The sequence below is a fragment of the Choloepus didactylus genome, chromosome 1 (assembly GCF_015220235.1).
Source record: "Choloepus didactylus isolate mChoDid1 chromosome 1, mChoDid1.pri, whole genome shotgun sequence".
Taxonomy (NCBI): Eukaryota; Metazoa; Chordata; class Mammalia; order Pilosa; family Megalonychidae; genus Choloepus; species Choloepus didactylus.
This window is the reverse complement of record NC_051307.1, coordinates 139,043,201-139,069,612: the sequence shown is the minus strand read 5'-3', so window position 1 is coordinate 139,069,612 and position 26,412 is coordinate 139,043,201. Positions and strand designations below refer to the sequence as shown.

The following is a 26,412-nucleotide window of genomic DNA, read 5'->3' as shown; positions in this document are numbered from 1 at the left end:
AATTGTATTTAGCCTTTTGATTAGACCTGCTATGTGTGTATTTTAGGTGAAGTGTAGGTTTTTTTCAGGCAGGAAGCTATAACTCCCACCAAAATCTAACCAGGAAAAAAAAAAAAAAAAAAAAAAAACTGACATAAACGTCTTCGAACACTGACATACCAACCAGTAGCTACTTTCTTGACTTTATTGTCCTGTTTCCTAACTGGGTTCAATACAAATTGTCTTATACACCTATCAGCAATCCAGGTTGTGGAGTTGAGAACTAAGGTGAAGAGAGGGTCAAAACATTAGTTCAAGAATCTAATATGAATTGATTCAAGGTAAATCTTTTCATAGAAAAAGTTTTGTGCTAGGATGTAGAGGTCTTCATCTTTTTCTCGAACAGCATGGGCTCTGATGAACTCGAACTGCTCTAGTGCAAACTCGTAAAACTCATTCTCCATTTTCCAAACGTCAGACTGCTGCAGTTTTCCAATGGTCTGTTCGGTGGGGAGTTTCTTCTCTGTGATTTCTCTAAGATGAGATTTCTTTCCTACTGTACGGTAGAGTTCTGTAGAACCCCTGAAGAACCGGGGCAAGGCTGCCTCCAATAACATGATAAAATCTTCCAACTCTTCAGTAACTCCCACCAGAAAGTATTCATGAATGATGTTACACTTGAATTGATCCATAGTCCACCCGCTTCCCACATTCCAGCATTCTGAGCTGTGGCCACAGAAGAATGGGATTTGAAGCTGGAGCTTCTCTGGCGCACAGTCCAAGCTGCCCTCAGCTACACATTCATTGAAGGTCTTTTTATCTCCTTGTTTTTGCCTCCTTAACCCTGGTCTATAATCATCTCCAAATCTCAGAAAGTAATAGTAAGAAACTAGCCTCTCAATAGGATCCCTGATGACATTAATGTCAAGTGGCTTCTTCACACCAAATTTTGAAAATCCAAATAAGAAACACGTCCATGATAAAACCCTGGTTTCATCTCTTTCTGGGAAGTTATATTCTTTACAAAGCATACCCGATCTTTCAGTGACATCACTGGATTATTTTTGGTAGTATTGATGTGAAGGACATGGGATTTATTCTTTGCACACAGATCATAGGCGATATTGGTAAAAGAGGTGCTTGCAGTTCTGAGGACTCTATTATAAATGATCACCATGTCCTCTTCCTCATCTAAAGACATGCCTTGCCGATGGCCATCCATTGTATGTCGCTGCCCAGTTTCTTGGACTTCATGTCTTGCGATAGCCCTTTCTGCCCTCCAGACTCCTGCTAGCGTCTCCCAATGGTCAGTCCAGGAAGAAGTCTATGGGGGTCAGCCCCTAGCTTCGACCGGGAACTCCTCCAGTTTCTGGATCTGGTTCTCCAAGAAGAGCATCGCCACCGCGAAGGCCACCACTGCCAGCAGCTGCAACTTGGGCGGCATCATAATCCTGAGGAGCTCCATGAAACCCGCTGCTCGGGATCAAGACCTACCGCGAGGGGCGGGGAGTGGGGCCCCGGAGGCGAGGGCGACGCCGGGAGGAGCCCACCGAGTCGGGAGACAGGCAAGGAGCGAGCGATAGCGAGAGAACCGCCGCAGCGACCCCGCTTCCCGCCTCCGCGGTCCCCCGCCCCCAGGCACCCGCTCCTCCTCCGCAGACTCAACGGCTGCCCCCTCCAAAAGCCCGCGCAGCAAGCACGGAACCAAGCAGCTGCCGGGCTCCCTCCTCCTGCTGCCTCAGTCCCCGACTCCCGCTCCCGGCTGCCTGCGGGCTCGTTCCCTTTCTTCCTTCCCTCCCTCGTTTGCTCGTGGCCGCGCGCTGCTCCTCGTTTTTTCATTTTTGTTAGGTAAAATCTATTCATCCCTTTCTACATTTCTCCTAGTAAAACTGAGCTGTACAGGCCTGTTTTTCCCCCTCCTTTTGTTTAGTAAGGCATTATTTTGATGAATTTTGGTAATCATGCAAAATCATATAATCACCACTACGATCAAGATAAAGTAGAACAGGTCCTTCACCCTAACAAGTCCCCCCCCCCCCCCTCCCGGCCCTTTACATTCTATCTCTGCCCCTACATCGAGACCATGGAAACCCTGATGTGCTGTTTTCTCATTATAGTTATATATAGGCCTGGTTTTGGTTTGTAGTACTAAGATCCTAAAAAAGCAAGTCTTTATTATTATTAACCAAAGGAGTCTGAGAAAGAGAAGCAGATGTCTCCTGTCCCCTGAAGTTACAAAGGTTAAGGGAACTGTTGTGTTACAAATCTTGTTAAAAGAATCTGATTTGGTAGGAGCCAATCAGATAACATTTGCAAGAATATAATTTTATTCTCCAGTGTAAAAGGAAGACTTGTGACAAGAGTCATAATTGTCATCATCTTGTAGTCTTTTTAAAAATAAATCTGTCTTTTCAGATGTCCTTTGAATAAAGGGACCATGCAGGGCTGAAGGCTTTAAAAATTGTTGCCATGACCTGGAAAATGGCCTTCGAAAGAAACCCGAAATGGTCGTGTTACCTGATACTTTGTTGCCAGGGTAAAATGGGCCTCTCTCAATTCCTCAACTGTTTAATACTTTTAGCTTTTCTTTGTGAAAGCAGAAGAGGGTCATTGGTACTTTTGTCTTTTTCAACCTGCAAGCAGAAAAATAAACGTCTATGAGTCTTGAGAGAGCTAAGATGGCACCATAGAGAAGAATGGAAGCTAGTTAGTCCCCCTAGAACAACTAACAAACAACAGGAACAACTAGTAAATAACCTGAAATAACTGCAGGGAGACAAATGTGACTGTCCACTCATCATACACCAACCTGAATTGGGAGGAATGCCCGAGATTGCAGCATAAAATCTATAAGCAAAAACTGCGGACCTATACCAAGAGCAGAGAGCTGAGAGCTCCTCCCTCATGGAAGCCTCATGGAGCTAGAGAGCAATACTCTCCAAACAAGCTAGTGTACCTCAGCCCAGCTCTAACTGAGGTTTTAATGTTAACCACTCAATACAGACAGCAAATCATCAACAAGCAGACAGAGGCTTTTGGTAACGACTTACCTCAGAGAGTCAGGGGGCATATCTGTCTCGGGATGGGGAGTCCAAAGGATCTGGTGCTGTCTCTGGCCGACGGGTGAATCTGGGAGCCATGGACTCACCCTGAGAGGGTGCTTTCTGTCCTTTTCTCTCTCTCTCAGCCTGTGAGGCTCAGTGAAGAAAGCCTCAGCTGTTTTCGGCTTGCAGTGGTCTACAGTAGACAAAGCCTCAGCCATTCTAAACTTAAAGCACTCTGACCCAGGCAAGGGTGGAGATAGCAGAGTCAGGGAAACAAAGAATCTATTTATATACAAATGACCTCTCTCTAGGGGGCATATCTTCCCAAGAGGAAAGATGTGGGGCCCAGCTCTACTACCCACCTTCCGTTCAGAACAAGACCCCAGAGCCTGGGGGAAAACAGCCACCGGTCACACCTCCTTACACCAGTGACAGGCTGACAGGCACCACCTGCTGGGCAGAAAAGCACAGGGTGTGTCAATCCTCTGAGACACACCATCAGGGAAACGAGATGCTGAATATTTCCTCCTTCTGGGACCTTAACCTGTTCTTCTCTGGGAAAACCTGTTTGGGGTGGCCAAGGAGGTCAGAAGCCTAGACAACAGAAAATTACAACCTACACTAAGAAAAACGAAGTTATGGCCCAGTCAAATGAACAAATTTACACTTCAACTGAGATACAGGAATTTAAACAACTAATGCTAAATCAATTCAAAAAGCTTAGAGAAGATATGGCAAAACAGATAAAGGCTATAAAGAAAACACTGGTCATACATAAGGCAGAAATCCAAAGTTCAAAAAAACAACTGGCAGAATCTATGGAAATGAAAGCCACAACACAAGAGACGAAAGACATAATGGAAACATACAACAGCTGGTCTCAAGAGGCAGAAGAAAACACTCAGGAACTGGAGAACAAGGCACCTGAAAGCCTACACACAAAAGAACAGATAGAGAAAATAATGGAAAAATATGAGCAACATCTCCGGGAACTTAAGAACAAAATGAAATACAAGAATTTATGTATCATTTGTGTCCCAGAAGGAGAAGAGAAGGGAAAAGGGGTGGAAGCAATAATAGAGGAAATAATCAATGAAAATTTACCATCTCTTATGAAAGACATAAAATTACAGATCCAAGAAGTGCAGCATACTCCAAACAGAATAGATCTGAATAGGCCCATGCCAAGACACTTAATAATCAGATAATCAGACATCAAAGACAAAGAGAATCCTGAAAGCAGCAAGAGAAAAGCAATCCATCACATACAAATGAAGCTTAATAAGACTATGTGTGGATCTCTCAGCAGAAACCATGGAGGCAAGAAGGAAGTGGGGTGATATATTTAAGATACTGAAAGAGAAAAACCACCAACCAAGAATCCTATATCCAGCAAAACTGTCCTTCAAATATGAGGGAGAGATTAAAATATTCCTTGACAAACAGACAATGAGAGAGTTTGTGAACAAGATACGTGCCCTACAGAAAATACTAAAGGGAACACTACAGACTGATAGGAAAAGATAGGAGTGAGAGGTTTGGAACACAGTTTTGGGTGATGGTAGCACAGCAATGTAAGTACACTGAACAAAGATAACTGTGCATATGGTTGAAAGAGGAAGGTTAGGAGCAGGTGAGACACCAGAAGAAAAGAGGAAAGATAAAGACTGAGACTGTGTAACTCAGTGAAACCTAAAGTGTTCAACAATTGTAATAAAATGTAAAACTATGTTTTTTCACAAAGGAGAACAAACAAATATCAACCTTGCAAGGTGTTAAAAATAGGATGGCATTGGGGGAAAATATAATCAACATAAACTAGAGACGATAATTAACAGAATCATTGTATTATGCCTCCTTTAATGTAACAAAGGCAATATACCAAGGTAAATGCAGATAAGAGGGGGCATAAGGGAGGAGTGTGAGTCTCTTGGCATTGGTGTTGTCTGACTCTTTATTCTACTTTGATCTAAGGTTATCTTTCCTTTTCTGCTTCCTAGCTGTCATGTTTTTTTTTTTCTCTTTCTTTTTTCTTTTTCTTTTGCCTCTCTACCTTCTTTGACTCTTCCTCCTGCTTTGTGAAAGAAATGGAGATGTCCTTATATAGATAATGGTGAGGGTGGTGAACACATAAATATGTGACTATACAGGGAACCATTGATTGTTTACTTAGGATGGAATGTATGGCATGTGAACAAAACCATCTTAAAAAAAATGGATTGATAATGAAAACTTGAGGGCAATATACTGAGTGAAATAAGCCAGACACATAAGGACAAATATTGCAGGGTCTCACTGATAGGAACTAATTATAATATGTAAACTCATAGACATGAAATTTAAGTTACCAATATAAAGAACGAGGCTAAAGAATGGGGAGTGGTAGTTTAGTATGAGCAGAATGTTCAACTAGGATCAACTTAAATGTTTGGAAATGAACAGAAGTGATGGTAGCACATTGTGAGAATAACTAACAGTGCTGAATGGTGCGTGAATGTGGTGGAAAGGGGATGCTCAGAGTCATGTATGTCACCAGAAGGAAAGTTGGAGGTTAAAAGATGGCAATGTATGAAATAGTAAACCTTGTGGTGAGCAATGTCTGAGATTAATTGTACAAATGTTAGAAATCTCTCATGAACCAGAACAAATATATGACACTACAACTAGGAGTTAATAATAGAGGGGCACATAGGGAAAAAATATATACCTATTGCAAACTATATACTATAGTTAGTAGTATTTCAACATTCTTTCATAAACAGCAACAAATGTTCTATACCAATACTATGAGTCAACAATGGAAGGGGGTGGTGATCAGGGATATGGGAGGACTGAAGTTTCCTTTTCTTTTTCTTTTTTTCTTCTTTGTCTTTATTTCTTTTCTGGAGTAATGAAAATGTTCTAAAAATCAGACAAAAATTAATTGTGGTAATGGATGTACAGCTATATGATGGTACTGGGGGCGATTGATAGTATACTTTGGCTCTTTGCATAATTGTATGGTATGGGAACAATGACAATAATTTAAAAAAAAGTCTATGAGTCTTATTATTTAACAAATAATTTGAGTGTCTTGTCTCATTAACAAACCCCGGGGCAGTTATACAGTTGCCTGAAGCCTAGACTGGCTGAGAAGACAGGATATACAAGGAGCTGGATGTGAAGCCAGGAACTGAGAAGGCTGTGAGGTGGAGACTTGAGTTGTTCTGGTTACTGTGGCTGCTTAGGGATATGCATTAAGCCCAAAACACAAAGAAAAAACTAAATTGAGAAATTATCTGGCCTTCTGAAGAGCGCTGAAATCTTCTCAGACATTCCCAGTAGGTCTTAAGAATCCCTCAAGAAGGGTCAAAATAAATCATTCAACAGCTAATAGGAAGAAGTCCAGGGATTGACATGCATAGTAATTCATATCCACTGGCAACAATGATCTTGATGAATCTCATGCCAGTAGAAGCTAGGTGTTGCTTATTATTCTGTGAGTTGTTTTTGAACTGTGAAGTATCTGTAAACTTCTCTTCAGAGACCCTATATACAATATTGTCATGATTTCATAACTGAAAAAAATTACAAAAGCACTTTCAAAGGACTGGCTGCCAAGTTTAATTTCATAAAAATTGGTAGTGCTGGAATCTGTATTCTAGTGATTAGTGCATTCCTTCACTGAGAATGGCTCACTCCACATTCTAGTTTTCTAATGCTGCTGGGATGCAAAATACCAGAAATGGATTGGCTTTTATAAAAGGGGGTTTATTTTGTTACACAGTTACAGTCTTAAGGCCATAAAGTGTCCAAGGTAACACATCGGCAATCAGGTACCTTCACTGGAGGATGACCAATGGCGTCTGGAAAATCTCTGTTAGCTGGGAAGGCATATGGCTGGTGTCTGCTGCGGAGTTCAGGTTTCAAAATGGCTTTCTCCCAGGACGTTCCTCCCTAGGCTTCAGCTCCTCAAAAATGTCACTCTTAGTTACTCTTGGGGTGTTTGTCCTCTCTCAGCCTCTCTGGAGCAAAAGTCTGCTTTCAAAGGCTGTCTCCAGAATGTCTCTGTAAGCTGCAGCTCCTCTCTCAGCTCCTGTGCATTCCTCAAATTGTCCCTCTTGCCTGTAGCAAGCTCACTCCTTCTGTCTGAGCTTATATAGTGCTCTAGTAAACTTATCAAGGCCCATGCTGAATGGGCAGGGCAACACTTCCATGGAAGTTAACCAATCAGGATTATCACCCACATTTGGGTGGGGCACATGTCCATGGAAACAACCTAATCCAAATGTTCCAACTTAATCAACACTAATATGTCTGCCCCCACAATACTGCATCAAAGAACATGGCTTTTTCTGTGGCACATAATATATACAAACCAGTACACTTGGTAAAAGGGATGGTTTTACCTTCTAGTATGCAATCTATTCTCTGCACTGTGGCAGAGGGGTACTCTAAAACAGATTTGATGCCACCACCACCAATGGTATCCAACTGCCTTCAGGACAAAGTTGAACTTGTTGGCTGCAAGGCCATTTGCAATCTGGCCCCTGCCTTGCCTCTCCAGGCAATCTCTGTGCATTCCCTTCCTTCCCAGCCCTGTGCACCCCACTTCAGCCCTGTGCACCCCACTCTAGCCTTACAGGCATTACTGTCAAGCCCCTCATTATTTTTCCTCACCCCTCAGTGACTCCCAAACCCCACCACCTGACAAGAACATACCATGTGGCTCTCAGGCTAAATCTTACTCTTCCCTCAGGATGCAAATCAGGAGTCACCTGTGAGCAGCCATCTTTGAAACCTACCCCTCCCTCCAGTCTGAATATGGTGCCCCTCCTTTGTTTGGGGGCCTTGTAATTCCCTGTGCTTACTTTAACTGTAGTATTTTTCTGTTGACTATATTCTGAGCTTCTTGAAGGCGGGCACTGTCTCTGGTGTCAGTGCTCTCATCACAGTGACTGTGACATAGTAGGTATTCACTGAAAGTTTGAGAAGACAAGAAAACATGGAAGACGAGTCCTGCTTGACTACCAGACTCTAAGCTCCATTGCTCATTGTTTTAATCTTAGTGCTTAAGCACAGTGTCTGCACGTGAAATATTAATACAATTAATTCATGAATGAGAATTAATGTTGAAGGCTTTCGCATGTTTAAAGGAGCTGGGCTTTAGGAATCTGTCACTAGATTCCCCAAAGTTTTTTGTTTCTTTGTTTTTACCTCCCTGTGGAACTGGGAACTTACAGGGAGTAAACAAGTTTCCATCTCTCAAACAAGCTACTCAACCATTCACTTGGAAATTTAAAGTGTATTTTTTGTTTTGTGGTAGTGGTTCTCAAACTCTTTGGTTCCAGGAGCCATTTACAGTTGTAAAAGTTAATGAGGACTCTCAGCAATATTTACTCTATTAGAAATTAAAACTGAGAAATTGTAAATATTCCCTGAGGCAAGTTCTCTTCCTCTTCCCTTTCCCCTGTTCTTATTTTATGTTATGTTATTTTATGTTTATGTTATGTTATGTTGTTTTGTTTCATTTCATTCCATTTCATTTATTTTACTATTGTTTGACTGTAAGAGATTTCTCTACTTTCTAAGGCCCAACAATATAGTAAAGATTGTTTGCTATAATATATCCAGAATCCAGGAGTTTGGTAAGAGGCCCTTCAGGCTATCTAGTTCATCACACCATCAAATGAAAAAGCAAAAAGCATTGCTTTAATTTTAATTTGTATTTGTCTGGAAGACAGAAAATAAACATTCAAAAAAAATTTTATTGTGTAACATATATAAACATAAATTTTCCTGTATTAACAATTTAACTGTACAATTAAATGGCATTCATTACACTCACAATGTTTGCCATCACTGCCATCTCTTACTAAAACATTTTTATTATCCAAAACAAAACTCTGTACGTATTAAGCACTAACTACTCATTTCCCCTTCTGCCCAGCCCCTGGTAACCTCTAACCTACTTTTTGTCTCTATGAATTTGCTTATACTAGATATTTCATATAGGTGGAATCATATGATACTTATATTTTTTTTCAACTACAACTTTGTAAACCATTTATTTTACATTTTTCAATGTTCACATTAGTGGTAGCATGTAATATTTCTCATTTTGTGCCTGGCTTATTTCGCTTAGCATTATGTCTTCAAGGTTCTTCCATGTTGTCATATGTTTCATGACATCGTTCCTTCTTACTGCTGTGTAGTATTCCATCGTGTGTATATACCACATTTTATTTATCCACTCATCTGTTGAAGGACATTTGGGTTGTTTCCATCTCTTGGCAATTGTGAATAATGCTGCTATGAACATTGGCGTGCAGATATCTGTTCGTGTCACTGTTTTCATATCTTCTGGGTATATACTGAGAAGTGCAATTGCTGGATCAAAGGGTAACTCTATATCTAGTTTTCTAAGGAACTGCCAGACTGACTTCCAGAGTGGCTGAGCCATTATATTCCCACCAACAATGAGTAAGATTTCCAATTTCTCCACATCCTCTCCAGCATTTGCAGTTTCCTGTTTGTTTAATGGCAGCCATTCTAATTGGTGTGAGATGGTATCTCATTGTGGTCTTAATTTGCATCTCTCTAATAGCTAGTGAAGCTGAACATTTTTTTCATGTGTTTCTTGGCCATTTGTGTTTCCTCTTCAGAGAATGTCTTTTCATATCTTTTGCCCATTTTATAACTGGGCTGTCTGTACTATTGTCATTGAGTTGTACGATTTCTTTATATATGCAAGATATCAGTCTTTTGTCAGATACATGGTTTCCAAAAATTTTTTCCCATTGAGTTGGCTGCCTCTTCACCTTTTTGACAAATTCCTTTGAGGTACAGCAACTTCTAAGCTTGAGGAGTTCCCATTTATCTATTTTTTCTTTTGTTGCCTGTGCTTTGGGTGTAAGGTCTCGGAAGTGATCACCTAATACAAGGTCTTGAAGATGTTTCCCTACATTATCTTCTAGGAGTTTTATGGTGCTGTCTCTCATATTGAGGTCTTTGATCCACTTTGAGTTAATTTTTGTGTAGGGTGTGAGGTAGGGTCTTCTTTTGTTCTTTTGGATATGGATATCCAACTCTCCCAGCCCCATTTGTTGAAAAGACTGTTCTGTCCCAGTTCAGTGGCTTTGGGTGCCTTATCAAAGATCAGTCAGCCATTGATCTAGGGGTCTAGCTCCAAATTCTCAATTCAATTCCATTGATCAATATGTCTGTCTTTGTGCCAGTTCCATGTTGTTTTGACTACTGTGGCTTTATAATAAGCTTTACAGTCAGGGAGTATAAGTCCTCCCACTTCATTGTTCTTTTTTAGAGTGTTTTCAGCAATTCGGGGCATCTTCCCTTTCCAAAGAAATTTGATAACTAGCTTTTCCAAGTCTACAATGTAGGTTGTTGGGATTTTGATTGGTAATTTAATCTGTTAAATCCATTTATCAGATTGTTTACATTTTCAGTTTCCTTATTGGTCTTCTGTCTGGTTGATCTATCTATAGAAGATAGTGATATGTTGGAACCTCCCACAATTATTGTGGAAAATTCAATTGCTTCCTTTAGTTTTGCTAGTGTTTGTCTCATGTATTTTGTGGCAACTTGATTGAGTGCATAAACATTTATGATTGTTATTTCTTCTTGTTGAATTGCCCCTTTTATTAGTATGTAGTGGCCTTCTTTATCTCTCATAACATCCTTGCATTTAGTCTATTTTATCTGAGATTAATATTGCTACTCCTGCTTTCTTTTGGCTGTAGCTTGCATGAAATATTTTTTTCCATCCTTTCACTTTCAATTTCTTTGTGTCCCTGTGTCCAAGATGAGTTTCTTGTATGCAACATATTGATAGTTCATATTTTTTGATCCATTCTGCCAATCTATGCTTTTCAATTGGGGAGTTTAATCCATTTACATTCAACATTATTACTGTGAAGGAATTTCTTGAATTAGCCATCCTATCCTTTGGTTTATGGTTGTCAGATATATTTTTTCCCTCTCTTTCTTGATGTCCTTTAAGATACCCATACTGAATCTCTGTAGTACTGAACTTTCCTCCATCTCTCTCTCTCCTTTCTTTGTTTCTCTGTTGATAGGGCTTCCTTTAGTATCTCAAGTAGGGCACATCTCTTGTTAGCAAATTCTCTCAGCATCTGTTTGTCTGTGAAAAATTTAAGCTCTCCCTCAAATTTGAAGGAGAGTTTTGCTGGATAGAGAGTTCTTGGTTGGCAATTTTTCTCTCTCAGAATTTTAAATATGTCACGCCACTGCCTTCTCGCCTCTATGGTGGCTGCTGAGTAGTCACTGGTTAGTCTTATGCTGTTTCCTTTGTAAGTGTTGAATTGCTTTTCTCTTGCTGCTTTCAGAACTTGCTCCTTCTCTTCAGTATTTCTCAGTTTGATCAGAATATGTCTCAGTGTGGGTTTATTTGGATTTATTTTATTTGGAGTTTGCTGGGCATTTATGATTTGTGTATTTATGTTGTTTAGAAGGTTTGGGAAATTTTCCCCAACAATTTCTTTGAATACTCTTCCTAGACCTTTATCCTTCTCTTCCCCTTCTGGGACACCAGTGAGTCTTATATTTGGATGTTTTATATTATCTATCATATCCCTGAGGTCCATTTCAATTTTTTCCCCATTCTTTCTTTTGTTCTTTCATTTTCTGTTCTGCCATCCTTGAGGTCATGATTCACTGTTCAGTTTCCTCTAGTCTTGTACTATGAGGATCCAGAATCTTTTTAATTTGGTTGACAGTTTCTTTCATTTCCATAAGATTGTCTATTTTTTATTTACTCTTGCAATTTCTTCTTTATGCTCTTCTAGGGTCTTTTTCATGTCTTTTATATCGTGTGCCATGATCTCGCTGTTTGTCTTTAGTTCTTTGATTAATTGCTCCAAGTACTGTGTCTCCTCTGATCTTTTGATTTGGTTGTTTGGGTTTGGGTTATCCATATCGTCTGTTTTTTTCATAAGCTTTAAAATTTTCTGTTGTTTTTGGCCTCTTGGCATTTGCTGCTGACAGCACTCTGGAAAACAGTGACTTCCTTCTGCTTCTTCCCCGTGCTTCTGATCGGTCCTGCCGGTTGCGGAGACCCCCAGTCCTGGGGCACTAGTTTCAGAGATGGTGCTGGGCAGGATGAGGGTGTGGAGAGGAGGGGCTGCCTTAGCTGGGTTTTAAGGCCTGGTCACTGGCCACTAATCTAGTTGCCTCTGAACTGTCGATTCTTGGGCCACCATGGTAAAGTGAGATATTTATCATTTGGTGTCTGGCTTATTTCACTCAGCATGATGTTTTCAAGGTTCATCCATGTATCACAACATCATTCATTCTTAGGGATGAATAATATTCCATTGTATATACTACATTTTGTTTATACATTCAACTGTTGATGAACCCTTGGTTTGCTTCAATTTTTGGCTATTGTGAATAATGTTGCTATGAACCTTGGTATATAAGTATCCGTTTGACTCCCTGTTTTCAATTTTTTAGGTATATACCTAGAAGTGGAATTGCAGGGCATAAGGTAATTCCATATTTAACTTTCTGATGCACCACCAGACTATTTCCATAGGAGCTCTCACCAGTTTACATTCACACCAATATATGAAGGTACCAATTTCTGTACATCCTCATCAAAACTTGTTATTTTCTATCTTTATAATAATAGCCATCCTCTTACATTTTCAAGGGTCTTTTCAGGGCTATTAAATACAATGTGCTTAGTAGTTTGAAGAAAAGACGACTTGATGTCAGAGAACAAAGGCAACATAATAGTAATTATACAGAAAAGAGATAATAACTTTAAAAAAACACATCACTGCTTTTGAGGGAATTAGCCAGAGAACACAAGGCACTATGAATATTTTGGAAGGAAGTGTGTCCCAAATGCAAAATTTTACGAATTTGTTCTAGTTAATTTTGTCTGGTAACTTAGGCTAAGTTATGCTGTGGTAACAAACAGCACCAAGATATCAGTGGCTTATGATAATGAAGGTTTATTTCTCACTCATGTTGCATATCTGTTACAGGAAAACTCCATGTTTTCTTTATTTTGTGATTCAAGTTGAAGGAACAGCCTCTCTCTGGGACATGCCAGTTGAAGGAAAAGAGAAACTTTTGTTCAAAAGAGGCACACAGCACCCTGCGCACATTGCTTTCCCAAAGCAAGTCACCTGACGACTCCTGAGTTTAATAGGATGGGAATGTAATATCCCAAAAGAAAGTATGTTACCAGTCATACGGCCTAGCAGAACATCAGTGTGGTGGGAGGTGTAATCTTCCTACAGGAAGGAATATCAGGTATTTTGAATATTAATACATTTACCATATTTGTTCTACCAAGTTCCACTCTAGTTTATTATTAATTGGCTATTTAAGATTCTCCTGTTAAAGACCTTCCAGGACAGTTGCTGCTACTGTGTAGAGTTTTTATTGGCCATCTCCATACCCACTTTGAGGTTGAGTTCCTTTAAATTCACTTGCTAGAGAATAAGGGAACAAAGGAATTCCTCAGATGAATACTTTTGGGCATTTGGTGAGACTGAAGACACAATTGCTCTCAAGGAATTTATAGCCTGATTTCCTTAGACAGTGCCTCTCCAGGAAGCCCTTAGTGTAAACACATGTTCCTGGAATCTGCATTGTGAGCAGATGGTAGAGAAATGACTCCTCTTTTTTTCCACTTAAGATTTTAGTTCTTGAGAAGCATGTGGCTACCCTTATGGCCATCAGGTAGCATTTGTGGAAATATGCTGACTGAATGATAGTCAGTTATTTCATCTGTACAGCGTTGAGAATAGAATTGCTAAATGGGCAGGATTAGAAGTTAAGTAAACTGTACTAAATGAATGGGTAGAGAAAATGCAAAGCAGTGAAAGCAAAAACTGCTTGTTCCAGCAATAACAAGAATACAAAGCATTAAATTCAGGTAAAATATTAAAGAGAAATTCTGCATCTCAGAGGTCACAAGCTGGCAGCTCCCAGGATTGGTTTGGCCCATGTTTTGTTTGGATACCACTATGTTTTAAATATAAGGAGATGCCACTTTTTAAAAAAATCCAGATTCCTGGCTTCTAGTGAAAAGTTGAAAGACATGGATGTGGTTGGAGCTGAATTGCCACTGTCCTCCTGGGAGGTAGTATGCATTTCCAGTTCTCCCTGTAGAATCTAGATGGATTAAAGAGCTTAACATGAAAAATGAACTTTAAAGTTTGTGGGAGAAAATGCAGAAAAATAACTTTGTGACACTGGTTTGAGGACAGATTTCTTAAACAAGACACCAAATAAAAGGCCCCAGACATTAAAAACTTTTTACCAAATTAAGGATTCTTACTCAGCAAAGGACATCATAGACAAACTTAAATCTACAGGGAAACTTACTGGGAAAATTATTTTCTACAGCAGACAAGAAATTAATGTCTAGACTATTCAAGGAATTTTTACATGTACTTTTAACTCATAGCAAGAAAAAGTCAGGAAATACAGGATATTAATAAGTAATTAATAGAAAGGAAAACTTGTATAATCCTTAAATAGCTTATGTGAATGTAATCAAGGAAATGCAATTTAAAATAAAATGACACCATTTTCCAACAGTCCAATTAACAAAAATGGTGAAGTTGGATAACATCAAATACTGGCTGACGATGTGGGGACATGAGAAACCTCATATGCTGCTGGTGGAATTATCAATAGCTATTCCAGTCTTTTACTGCAGAATGAAATTAAGCGTGTAAATATTATACATAGAAATTCCATGTCTGGAGGGATTTCAAAACCCAGAGAAACTCTTGAATAGAATTCTGCAAAAAGATGTCCTCAAAAAGACACATAAGAATGGTCATGGCAATGTTTCCTGTACCAACAAAGGTGAGAAATAACATATTTCCATCACATATGCCCATAACTAGGGGAATGTATAAGTAAAAATGTGGCACATGCTCTTAATGGAATGCTATGCAGCAGGCAAACTGATATAAACAAGATTTACATATTACAGCATAAACATACTTGTATCTAAATAAATGTATGAAAGATGGTTTGACAGATCAAATGTCAATAAAAAGATCAAACTTTAAATATACTAGAGTGGGTGACTATACCTGAAAGAAGGAAAAGGGAATTGGCAATGGGGAATTTAGAGAAATAAAGTAAGATAAAACAAAATGGAATATAATAAATAGAATAAAAGCATGCTATGAATTGAGTAATAGGAGCCACTCAATTCTGTAAACCTGAAGTTGCAAAAAACATCCACAACAAAAAAGTTACTGTTCCTTTACAAAATTTGGCCAAAGAAAACTCGTTTAATGTTTTATTGTTTTTTTAATTTGTGAAGATGGAATAAATTCCATGGTGTGGCCTGACATGAGTGGCTCACTGCCAAACACTAATCTAATTGCTGCAGTTTCCTGTTACCCAGGCGCACATTTCTAGTCTTCCTAGTTTGTTTTCAGTGTGTTAATTTATCTCTATTTGATAAAGTGCTCTTGTGGATAGCTGCTGGATGACCTAAACCACTTTTGCGTAAGTGAAGGCTTTCTGGAAAGCCAGAGGGAAAATTCCTGCAAATGAAACTACCCTGTGCTACTGGGTTTTAAGTGGCAGATGGTGGCTGGATTTTAGAAAGCCTCTTTGCCCTCTTTCTTCGCTTTCTGCCTGTTTTTATATTAATCCTCAGCGCAGATCTGGCTGTGTGTGTGAAGCATCGTCAAGTGACTGCATTAATGATAAGTTGGAGTCTGGGTGGCTGAAAGAGTCATACTGCCTTTCATATGCAGTCTGGGAAGACCCTTCTGGCCTTTACCTTATTAAAGTTTTGCAGCAACTGGTATTTAGAGAGAACACACATGCAGATCAGTATGGAGGTCTTGGCAAGTCTTCTCAGCAGAGGTCCTCCCAACAGGCTGGATTTATTGGACTTTTTGTTATCCTTCACCAGTACTTTTTTACTAGTTCAGTCTTTAAAGCAGAAAAAATCAGCCAAATTGTAAAAAACACTCCAGCCTCAGTCCCCTGAGGTGGGGAACATCTGCTAAACTCTTACAGCTTGGCTGCAAAGCAATACCTTTTAAGTCTCCCATGATCAACCTGTCCAGCCAAAGGAATATCACACCCATAGTTCAGGGATTTTTGTGATTAAAAAACATGCAGTCGGTGTATGTATCCCTCATTTTTTCAGTATCTTATGCTGCATATTAATTTTTCAATTCAGGAGTAACTGAAGGGATTTCAAAGTGTTTAACAGAGCAAGGTTTGTACATTGGTTTTGGGCCATTAATTAATTCATTCAGTAAGTATTTTCTGAGCATATATACACAATATTTAGCTCTAATACTCACTGATAATTATTACTTTGTCCTCTTCCTTTTGTGATAAGATTTTGTATTTGTGTTTTGTGAACTGCTCTGATCAAAGTTCTATGAGATGAATAAATGCTAGGAATCAAGTTGTCAGTCTCTCTTCAGTTTGTTACATGGCTTTTCAAATTGTTCAATGGGGAGTTGATGTTCTTGGAAACAAAGGGAAGAAATATAGGTTCCTTACAAATCCAACTTAAACTCTCACTCTGCAATAAGCTGAACTGTTAGATTTTAGTAAACATCATTTGCTTTTTGCACTCTGCAAAAATATATTACTATACTATACTATATTATACCTCTCCGTACAGTGGGTGGGCCTTAGCAACATCAACTTCACCATTATGTAGCTATGTGATCTTGGATAAATGTTCAAATTTCTGAGACTGATTTTCTTAAAATCATATGAATGTTTGTGCTTAGAGTAGATGAAAAAAATAAATGAAGTAATGTACTTGCTTAGCACATGGTAGATGCTCATTAAATGTTGACTTCTTCTGGACACCTAAGTGGAACATAACAGAGGTAGAATACCCAGTCCCAGTGCTCAGGAGCTAATAGTCTAGTTTGGGGGATGAGATATAGACTACAAAAAACCATAAGAGAATGTCTCTGAGAAGAAACTTAAATAATGTGACCTAACTTATTCTGTCCCCAGAACTTATTCTACCAGTTCTGGAAATGAAAACCTGACATTTTGTTAAAAAGCATGTTTAAACTTGATGTTTATACTTGCTGTCCAGAAGGCTTTCTGTAAAACAACAGCCTTCTCCTTGGGGGAGTCAAATGCTTAAGTTTTTTTTAGTTTTAAATTTGGCTCAAGCACATGCATATGCGTGCACACACAGACAAAAATATTACAGTGACTTTAGGGCTCCATCAGGACATTCAGCTGAAAGTGGTGATCCATCTGGTGACAGCTCATAGAACATGTTATTTTCAGTGTTTGCATATAACTATCTAAACAGAAATCTGGTTGAAGAGACTCTAATATGTATGCAACAAAAAGCAATTTCCCTTGCCATATTAATATTAAAAGAATTGAATACCTTTCTTATGTTCAGAATTTTATTCACTCCCTTTGAAGTGCAGGTCATGGTAGTCGAGCTTGAATGTGTCATTTGATAATGCTTGGTCAATGCGGGTATGATCTCTAGCAGGGACTTCTATTTGAAGCGATTATTTAAAATCCCCATTGGTCTTATGCCAGCATGTTCTGTAGAAAAAAATAGGGGCTTTGAAGCCAGTCAGACTTAGTTTTCAATCCATTTCCCTTGGAATAAGGTGCTCAAAATTTGCTGGGTTGGTGGCAGTCACATTTGGGGGACAAGAAACCTTCTGGGAATCAAGGTTTGGGGCATTTTAAAAATGTTAATTGCTATTAATACCTTTCACGATGGAAATCGTTTCAAATGGAGAGAAGTGTAAGAACGGCCACTCAGGACCTTCCCAAAGGGCATTTACTAGGAAGGTGACCTAGCCCAGTGTCTGTGCTTCAGACATCTTGAGAAAGGAGCTCGTTCTGAGCAAAGCTTGTGCCTGCAGCTGGAATCTCAAGGCGTATTCTTCGGCGGTGACCTTAGCTACGTTTTATGGGGGAGTTTCACGCCCAGCTGGAGTGTCCGCTAACTTTCCATCCCACAGAGTTGCTAGTCTCTTACGCGCAGGCAGCATAGCGGCAGGTTCTTAGATCAGCGTCCGGGGGCGACTGCGGTGTTCTGCAGCCTCAAGGTGGCGCGCGTGAGCTTCAGACATTAGAGACGCTAGGGTGAGGGTGGGGGAAGGGTGGAGAGGTGGAGAACACGGCGACTCCAGGTTATGGTGACAGCAGAGAAGGCGACTGTCTGTTTAAAGGAGTCAGGGGCTGGGGACTCCAAGGTGTTCCCCTTGGAGAAGCAATTAACACATTAATTAATAGCAGAGCTGGGACTTGAATGCGGATCTTGTTCTGCCTCCCGTTCTGATTCCTCTCCCGGCCGATCATCCCTGATGAAAGGATGCCTGTGTGCACCCAGGGGAAGCACGAGTAGCTTATTCGGCTAGCCTTTCAATGGAGTCAGGTTCGCTCACTGCTCAGGAATCAGTGGCCGGTATTCCCGAACCCGTGCACAGCTCAATTGGGGTAACCCTTTTAGGAGCTCCTACATCCTCCAAAGTGTATTTTGAGCGGGAGAAATGTAAACCTTCGGCTCTTTCCTTGACCACTCTCCCTGTGTTAGGTATTCTCAGGAGCACTAGGTGGGTTTACTCTTAACTCCCTGAATGGGCTTGGGGAAGTCTCAACCTCAGAGGGTGTTGGGGAGAAAAATACTTATTTTACTGGCTTTTACATGTTTGATACTAAATTAAAGTGAGAAAATGCATATGAAAGTGTATTGAGATCAGACTCTTTATTAGAAATGGAAGAATACAAAGCATGCAGAGACATTTTTTAAGGGCCCCTAGAGGTTCAGAATGAAATTTAATATTCCCTTAAAGTAAATTATTCCCGTGTTAAAGCCCACCAGCCAAAAACCATCAGGAGCATCTTTGTTATAAGAAAAAAAAAAATTAGTTTTCTTTTTCTTGCAGGAGCAAGAACTAAAGAATTCCAAAGGAACCATAAGAAGTTGGGAGAAGATTCTTACCGCATGGGGTGTGTTTGCTGGATGATTCAAGGAGGGTTTTTTTGTTTTTATTATGAACTTTAACATATATACATAATGGTGATAACTTTCAAATGATTCAACAAGCAGCTAGAGAGCAAATTTCAAAGAATGTTGTGGGTCACAGCTCCACAACTTCAGCCATTCCCATAATTGTAAAATATATCACACATACAAAAAGGTGTTAACTGTTGATGTACAGCTCGACAGTTACATAGGTAATTTCAAAAATTGCTATGGGTTACAATTCCACAGTCTCAGTTCTTTCCCTATCATGCAATATAAAGTATATACAGAAAGGTGAAGACTTTCAAAGCACAATTCAATGAGTAGCTACAGAGCGAATTTCAAAGGATGTTGTAGGTTACAGTTCTACCATGTCATTTACATCCTTCCAGCTATTCTAGCATCCCAACATCCAAAAATATGTATATATTTGTATAAACATTCACTTTTCATAGACCTTTGTTAAATCTTGTTTGTTGCTACCTGTTCCTCTCAATTTCTTTCTCCATTGTCAGGGGTGTCTAGGCAGTAAGCACCCTAACTTGTTCATATTGAAAGGGGGTGTCGACAATATGGGGAAGGAAGCGGTATCTGATTGTTGATCTTAAAGAGACTGTTGCTTCTGGGTTTTAGGACTTTTCTGGCATAGGATCACGCTGGTGGATTCAAATTTCTAAGAGGTAAAACTTAGCGAGTGAATCTTTTATAGAATCTCAGGTAGGGACCGAGGTTTTCAGGAACTGCTTTTGGTAAGGGCCTGGCATACTGTAGCCATTTGGGATGTCTAGCTGGAGCTTGCATAAGAGAAACCTCCGGATAGGCTCTTGACTCCATTTGGGGTCTCTCAGCCACTGTAACTTCAGCTTGTTACCTTTCTTTTATCCCCCTTTTGGTCAAATAGGCATTTTCAATCCCTCGCAGCCTAGGCTCATTCCTAGGAGTCATGTCCCACATCGCCAGGGAGATTCATTCCCCTGGGAGTCATGTTTCTCTCAGGGGGGAGGTTAATGCATTTATTTGCTTCATTGGGCTTAGAAAGGCAAAGGCCATATCTGAGCAAAAAAATAGGTTCCCTGGTGCCTCTTGGGCATAATTATAGGAGAGCTCAGCCTCCCATTTATAACCATAAGTCTTACAAGAGCAAGCCTCAAGTTGAGGGCTTGATCTATTAAGTAGTGGGTTCCTAATTTCACTTAATATATATTCTATTCAAGATAAATGGTCCATTTCTTACATTATCTTCACTTACTTGTATAATCATCACTCTCAAATTTAAACAATTATCATAGCATAATGCATCCCAGAGCTCTTATCAGTTGCTAATTATTCATCCCTAGTATTAGTGTAGTGTTGGTAAGATATTCCTATTAAATATTAAATATTGTCTTTAATATGTAATGGGTAGTTTTTCCATACCACTCTGTTGTTAACCCTCTGCATCAGTGTCATACCTTGTATCTTGCTAACACTTATTTAGGTTTGTGGTGCTACTTTGTGGTTTACCTGCCTTTAAACAACCATTTACAAACACGTTCGCCTTCAATGTATCACTGATACTTATAATCCCATTAATGAACCATAGTCACACCTGTCCATTCCCATACCATTAGGTTCACCCTCATCTGTACATATTAGATTATCATTCCTCCTTCACTAGCTTCTGACCATCTCTAGGACCTCTACGTTTTACATTATAAGACACTTATTTTACATCTTTCACAGAGTTCATATTAGTGGTAACATACAGAATCTCTCCTTTTTTGTCTGGCTTATTTCACTCAGCATTATGTTTTCAAGGTTCATCCATGTTGTCATGTGTTTCATGACCTGGTTCCTTCTTACCGCTGCATAGTATTCCATTGTGTGTATATGCCACGTTTTGTTTATCCACTCATCTATTGTAGGACATTTGGATTGTTTCCATCTTTGGCAATTGTGAACAATGCCGCTGTGAACATCGGTGTGCAGATATCTGTTCGTGTCACTGTTTTCAGATCTTCTGGGTATATATCGAGAAGTGAAATTGCTGAATCGTAGGGTAACTTGGTATCTAGTTTTCTGAGGAAACATCAAACTGTTTTCCAGAGTGGTTGTACCATTATACAGTCCACCAGCAGTGAATAAGAGTTCCAATTTCTCCACATCCTCTCCAGCATTTGTAGTTTCCTGTTTGTTTAATGGCAGCCATTCTTATTGGTGTGAGATGATATCTCATTGTGGTCTTGATTTGCATCTCCCCAATAGCTAGTGAAGATGAATATTTTTTTCATGTGTTTTTTAGCCATTTGTATTTCCTCCTCAGAGAAATGTCTTTCATGTCTTTTGCCCATTTTATAAATGGGCTGTTTGTACTATTGTTGTTGAGTTGTAGGATTTCTTTATATATGCAAGATATCAGTCTCTTATCAGATATACATGGTTTCTAAATATTTTCTCTCATTGTGTTGGCTGCCTCTTCAACTTTTTCACAAATTCCTTTAAGATACAGAAGCTTTTGATTTTGAGAAGCTCCCATTATCTATTTTTTCTTTCGTTGCTTGTGCTTTGGGTGTAAGGTCTAAGAAGCGACCTCCTAATATTAGGTATTGAAGATGTTTCCCTACATTATCTTCTACGAGTTTTATGGTACTGTCTCTTATATTGAGGTCTTTGATCCACTTTGAGTTAATTTTTGTATAGGGTGTGAGGTAGGGGTTCTCTTTCATTCTTTTGGATATGAATGTCCAATTCTCCCAGCTACATTTGTTGAAGAGGCTATTCTGTCCCAGTTCAGTGGATTTTGGGACATTATCAAAAAAACCAGTCAACTGTAGATCTTGGGTCTATTTCTGAATTCTCAATTCAATTCCATTGACCAATATGTCTATCTTTGTGCCAATACCATGCTGTTTTGACTACTGTGGCTTTCTAGTAAGCTTCAAAGTCAGGAAGTGTAAGTCCTCCCACTTCATTTTTCTTTTTTAGAATGTTTTTAGCAATTTGAAGCCCCTTTCCTTCCAAATAAATTTGATAACTAGCTTTTCCAAATCTGCAAAGTAGGTTGTTGGAAGTTTGATTGGAATTGCATTGAATATGTAGATCAGTTTGGGTATGAATGACATCTTACCAACGTTTAGACTTCTTATCCATGAACACGGAATATCTTTCCATCTCTTTAGGTCCCCTTTTAATTCTTTTAGTAAAGTTAAGTAATTTTCTACTTAGAGGTCTTTTACATCCTTGGTTAAGTTTATTCCTAGGTACTTGATTTTTTAGTTGCTATTGAGAATGGAATCTTTTTCTTGAGTGTCTCTTCAGTTAGGTAATTTCTAGTGTATAGGAACATCACTGACTTATGTGCATTAATCTTGTATCCCACCACTTTACTGTATTTGTTTATTAGCTCATGTAACTGTGTTGTAGATTTCTCAGGGTTTTCCAAACATAAGATCATGTCGTCTTTAAATAATGACAGTTTTACTTCTTCCTTTCCAATTTGGATGCCTTGTATTTCTTTGTCTTGCCAGATTGCTCTGCCTAGAACTTCTAGCACAATGTTGAAAAATAGTGGGGACAGTGGGCATCCTTGTCTTGTTCCTGATCTTAGAGGGAAGGCTTTCAGTCTCTCACCATTGAGTACTATGCTGGTTGTGGGTTTTTCATATATGCCTTTTATTATATTGAGGAAGTTTCCTTCAATTCCTACCTTTTGAAGTGTTTTTATCAAAAAAGGATGCTGAATTTTGTCAAATGCTTTTTCAGCATCTATTGAGATGATCATTTGATTTTTCCTTTTTGATTTGTTAATGTGTTGTACTACACTGATTGATTTTCTTATGTTGAACCACCCTTGCATGCCTGGGATGAACCTCACGTAGTCATGGTTCATGACTTTTTTAAAGTTGTTGGATTCGATTTGCAAGTATTTTGTTGAGAATTTTTGCATCTTTATTATTAGGGAGATTAGCCTGTAGTTTTCCTTTCTTGTAGCATCTTTTTCTGGTCTTGGTATTAGAGTGATGTTGGCTTCATAAAATGTGTTAGGTAGTGTTCCATTGAGTCATAGCAAATAGTTTCATTTAATGCACATTTGAATCAGTAGAAAAGCTGATGCTGCCTCATATTATTGTTGCATGACAATATTGGAAGTCATTTCTGGTAAGTTGAGCAGGAACCTACTTCCCCTAAGAACAAACTGGCCAGATGACTCCTAGGTGCTAGAAATCCTTTTAAGCCTTGAGCAGATGTGAGTCAACAATTTCTGGCCACTTTGTCCTCTTCACTGGAAATCCCCAAGGGTGTGGGTAGCTACTGGTGATAGCTCCCACTTTTTATTCTTAAACACGGCTGGGCAGCTGGGTATCCAGACCTTCCATAAGCAGCTCACTGAATAGAAGTGTCATCCAAGCCACTAAGGAGTTGTGTGACCTTAAGAATATTGGTTAACTTTTCTGAGCCTCAGGTCCTTCATCTAGGAAGTAGCAGTAACAGTAAAATAATTTCTACTGCACATAATTTTTGTCAGGGAAAATGAGCAATGATTTAAGTATACTATGGAAATATAAGACATTGTTACTGTTATAGTTGTTATCATTGCTGTTATTGTTGTTATTAATTTGTATATTTTGAACTAACAGATGGGGGCCTTAAAGTGGACAAATAATCTAAGCACATGCATCATCATTTACAAACCATAGCATCATTATTCTCTTAAAATCTAAGCTGTTTAAGTCAACATTTTATTGGATATTGTTTAATTTTCTCATTGTTTCACATAATATTGTCAACTGTCACCATTAAATTATCACCTCTAGGCAGGTTCTGTGCCTTATATTCCATAAATATCCTTCCTATAGTGGAGGTTCTAATACGACATGTATAATACATACAAAAGCTATAAAAATATGAACTGGAGATTAGAAATACTCATTTTCAACCAATTTACAAGATTAGAAAGTTCTTGAAAATATTGCCGAACAAACAGTACAGGAATACCTAGATGCATATAAATTAGAAATTAAGAAAACAAACAATCCACTCAAACTTTTAAAGATTCCAAATCCTGTCCTTCTATTATTTTATTGTTTCTTTCATTGCTATGCTTCTTTTATTGTCTTTTCTCCCTTATTATTCTCCAAACAATGCAGCCTCAGTCTCATTGCTGATAAAAAAATCAAAACAAGTTAAAAGAATACCCTTTATTCCATCCACTTTAATAACTTGGTAGAGAGAATTTTCACATCATTTTCTATGCATTTTTTTTTAAATAAAAATATGATCAAACCACCCCTATTCTTTTGAAACTTGTCAAAGTTATGTGGCCAATTTTATCCTGTGGACATTTAGGCTGTTTCCAACTAGCCCCTATTCTTGGATATTAGGTTATTTCCAACTCATTACTATTGCATTAGATTCCTATTGCTGCTGTAACAAATTACACTAACTTAGTAGCTTTAAACAACACAAATCTATTCTCTTGCAGTTCTGGAGGTCAGAAGTACCAAATCAGCTTCACTGTGCTAAAGTCAAAGTTCAGCAGGGTTGGTGCCTTCTGGAAGCTCTGAGGTGAGAATCCATTTCCTTGCTTTTTCCAACTTCTAGAGGTGCCGGCTTTCCAATCTCTCCTTTCATGGTCACACTGCATTCTCCTCTCCTGTGATAGGATCTCCCTCCTCCTCCCTCTTGTATGAACTCCTGTGATTCTATCATTGGGCACACCCACATAATTCAGGATAATCCCCCCTTCTCCAGATCCTTAATTTCATTACAACAGCAAGATGCTTTTGTTGTGTAATATAACAAATACCCAGATTCTGGGGATTAAGATGTGCACGGGGGGCCATTATTCAGCCCATAACAACCATTATAGACAGTATGAGCAGGTAAAATAGTCTGGGGACAATGCTAGGGGGAAAAAAAAGTAGGAAAATAACCTCTCCAAATCTGGAAAATTTTATGAAAAGAGATAAAGATGTTTAAAGACACATGAATTGTTGTAAAACTGCCCAAATTCAATACTGCCTAAGACAGTATTCATTTTCAACCAAAACATTATTTCCATTTGAAGTCTCGACCACAAGAAATGACAAAATGGAAGTGAATCAGATGATGGGGGCATAAGGGAGAAAGCTCCAGACAAGGGCATGTATTGTACATGTGAGTGAGAAAAGCCTGAAGATAAAAGAGAACATGGTGTGTTTAAGGAACTGCAGGCAGGTTTACATGGCTTGTAGTGTCTTTTGAGGTGGCAGTGGGAAGTGCATGTTGCCAAAGTGGAAGCTGACTGGTTAGCTAGGGGCTGGATCGAGACGAACCTTGTAAGACCTGTGGTGTATGGTCTTTATCTTAAGGCAGATGTGGAGTCCTTGCGAATGACCTGGGGAGTATTTGCTACCTTAACAGTAAGTCTTCTGATCCATGAACTTAATATTATTAAGTTGGAAATACTTCCAACATTTAGCTACAGATTCAATGTCATCACTATCAAAATCCTAGCTGGCTTTCTTTTTTTTTTTTCCCCCAGAAATCAATAAGCTGATCTTAAAATTCACATGGAAATGGAAAGGACTCAGAATTGTCAAAACAATCTTGGGATAGGAGAACCTAAGATGGTGACTAGGAGAGACAGGGCAAAAAAACACCTCCGTGAAAAATACTAGATAAAAGCCAGAAAGTGACTCAGAACACCAGTTCCAGTGATGCACCAGCTGAACAAGGTCTGCTAAATCCACAGGGACCATGCATTTGGTGAAACCGGGAGTGTGCATTCTGAAATGAGTGAGTATGCTGCTGAATATCCGGCAGCCACACTGCAATGTGGGGAAACCGAGGGTTGGCATTTGGAAGCAGACTAGTTCTTTCTTAAAAAAAAAAAAAAAACCAAAAGCAGCTGCAGATACGGCAGTGAGAACCGCACAGTGAAGCGCGACAGGAACAGGCTGTGCGAACGCCTCAATATCGGCATGGAAAATAGCTTTTTGCACACCCGCTGCTAATTGTCTTGGAGTGAGGAAGGCAGAGGTTAGCCAAAAGGGGAAAAAAAACCATGCCCCTTGCAGCCATCTTCCTGGCAGGCTGGGAATGCTCCTGCCCGGTGCCGGAACCACAGCCCAAAGCCGTGCCAAAAAACTCAGTGCGATAGGAAGTGCTTCCAGCAACACATATACACGCCACAATATCGGGCACGGACAATAGCTTTTCGTACACCTGCAGCTAATTGTCCCAGAGCTGGGAAGGCAGTGCTGAGCATAAAGGGGGAAATTAACATGCCCCATTCAGCCATCCTTTTAGCAGGCTGGGAATGCCCCTACATGGCCTGGTGGCCCAGAACTTCCCTTGAGGGACAGTGTGCACTTCTGACATAACACAATCTTCCCTCAGCAGAGACCCTAGAAGGGCATGACTTGGAACAACGACCCA

The 26,412-nt window shown here is 39.4% G+C and overlaps 1 protein-coding gene and 1 long non-coding RNA gene across 3 annotated transcripts; one reads left to right on the top strand and one right to left on the bottom strand.

Annotated features, from left to right (window-relative positions):
- Positions 1-287: 287 nt before the first annotated feature.
- On the bottom strand, positions 288-1,499 carry LOC119525341 (heparan sulfate 2-O-sulfotransferase 1-like). The gene is given in 3 exon segments (XM_037824043.1): positions 288-931; positions 934-1,256; positions 1,338-1,499. Coding segments are annotated over 3 exon segments (1,074 nt in total). The 5' UTR covers positions 1,445-1,499.
- A 10,920-nt stretch (positions 1,500-12,419) lies between these two features.
- Positions 12,420-25,684, top strand: LOC119527406. 2 transcript variants are annotated; one of them, XR_005215377.1, is made up of 5 exons: positions 12,420-12,528; positions 13,034-13,304; positions 18,935-18,998; positions 24,476-24,558; positions 25,517-25,684. It is a non-coding gene; the product is annotated as an uncharacterized LOC119527406 (long non-coding RNA). The 2 variants fall into 2 exon arrangements; XR_005215378.1 differs by lacking the exons at positions 12,420-12,528; positions 13,034-13,304 and adding an exon at positions 14,840-14,873.
- The last annotated feature ends 728 nt before the right edge of the window (positions 25,685-26,412 follow it).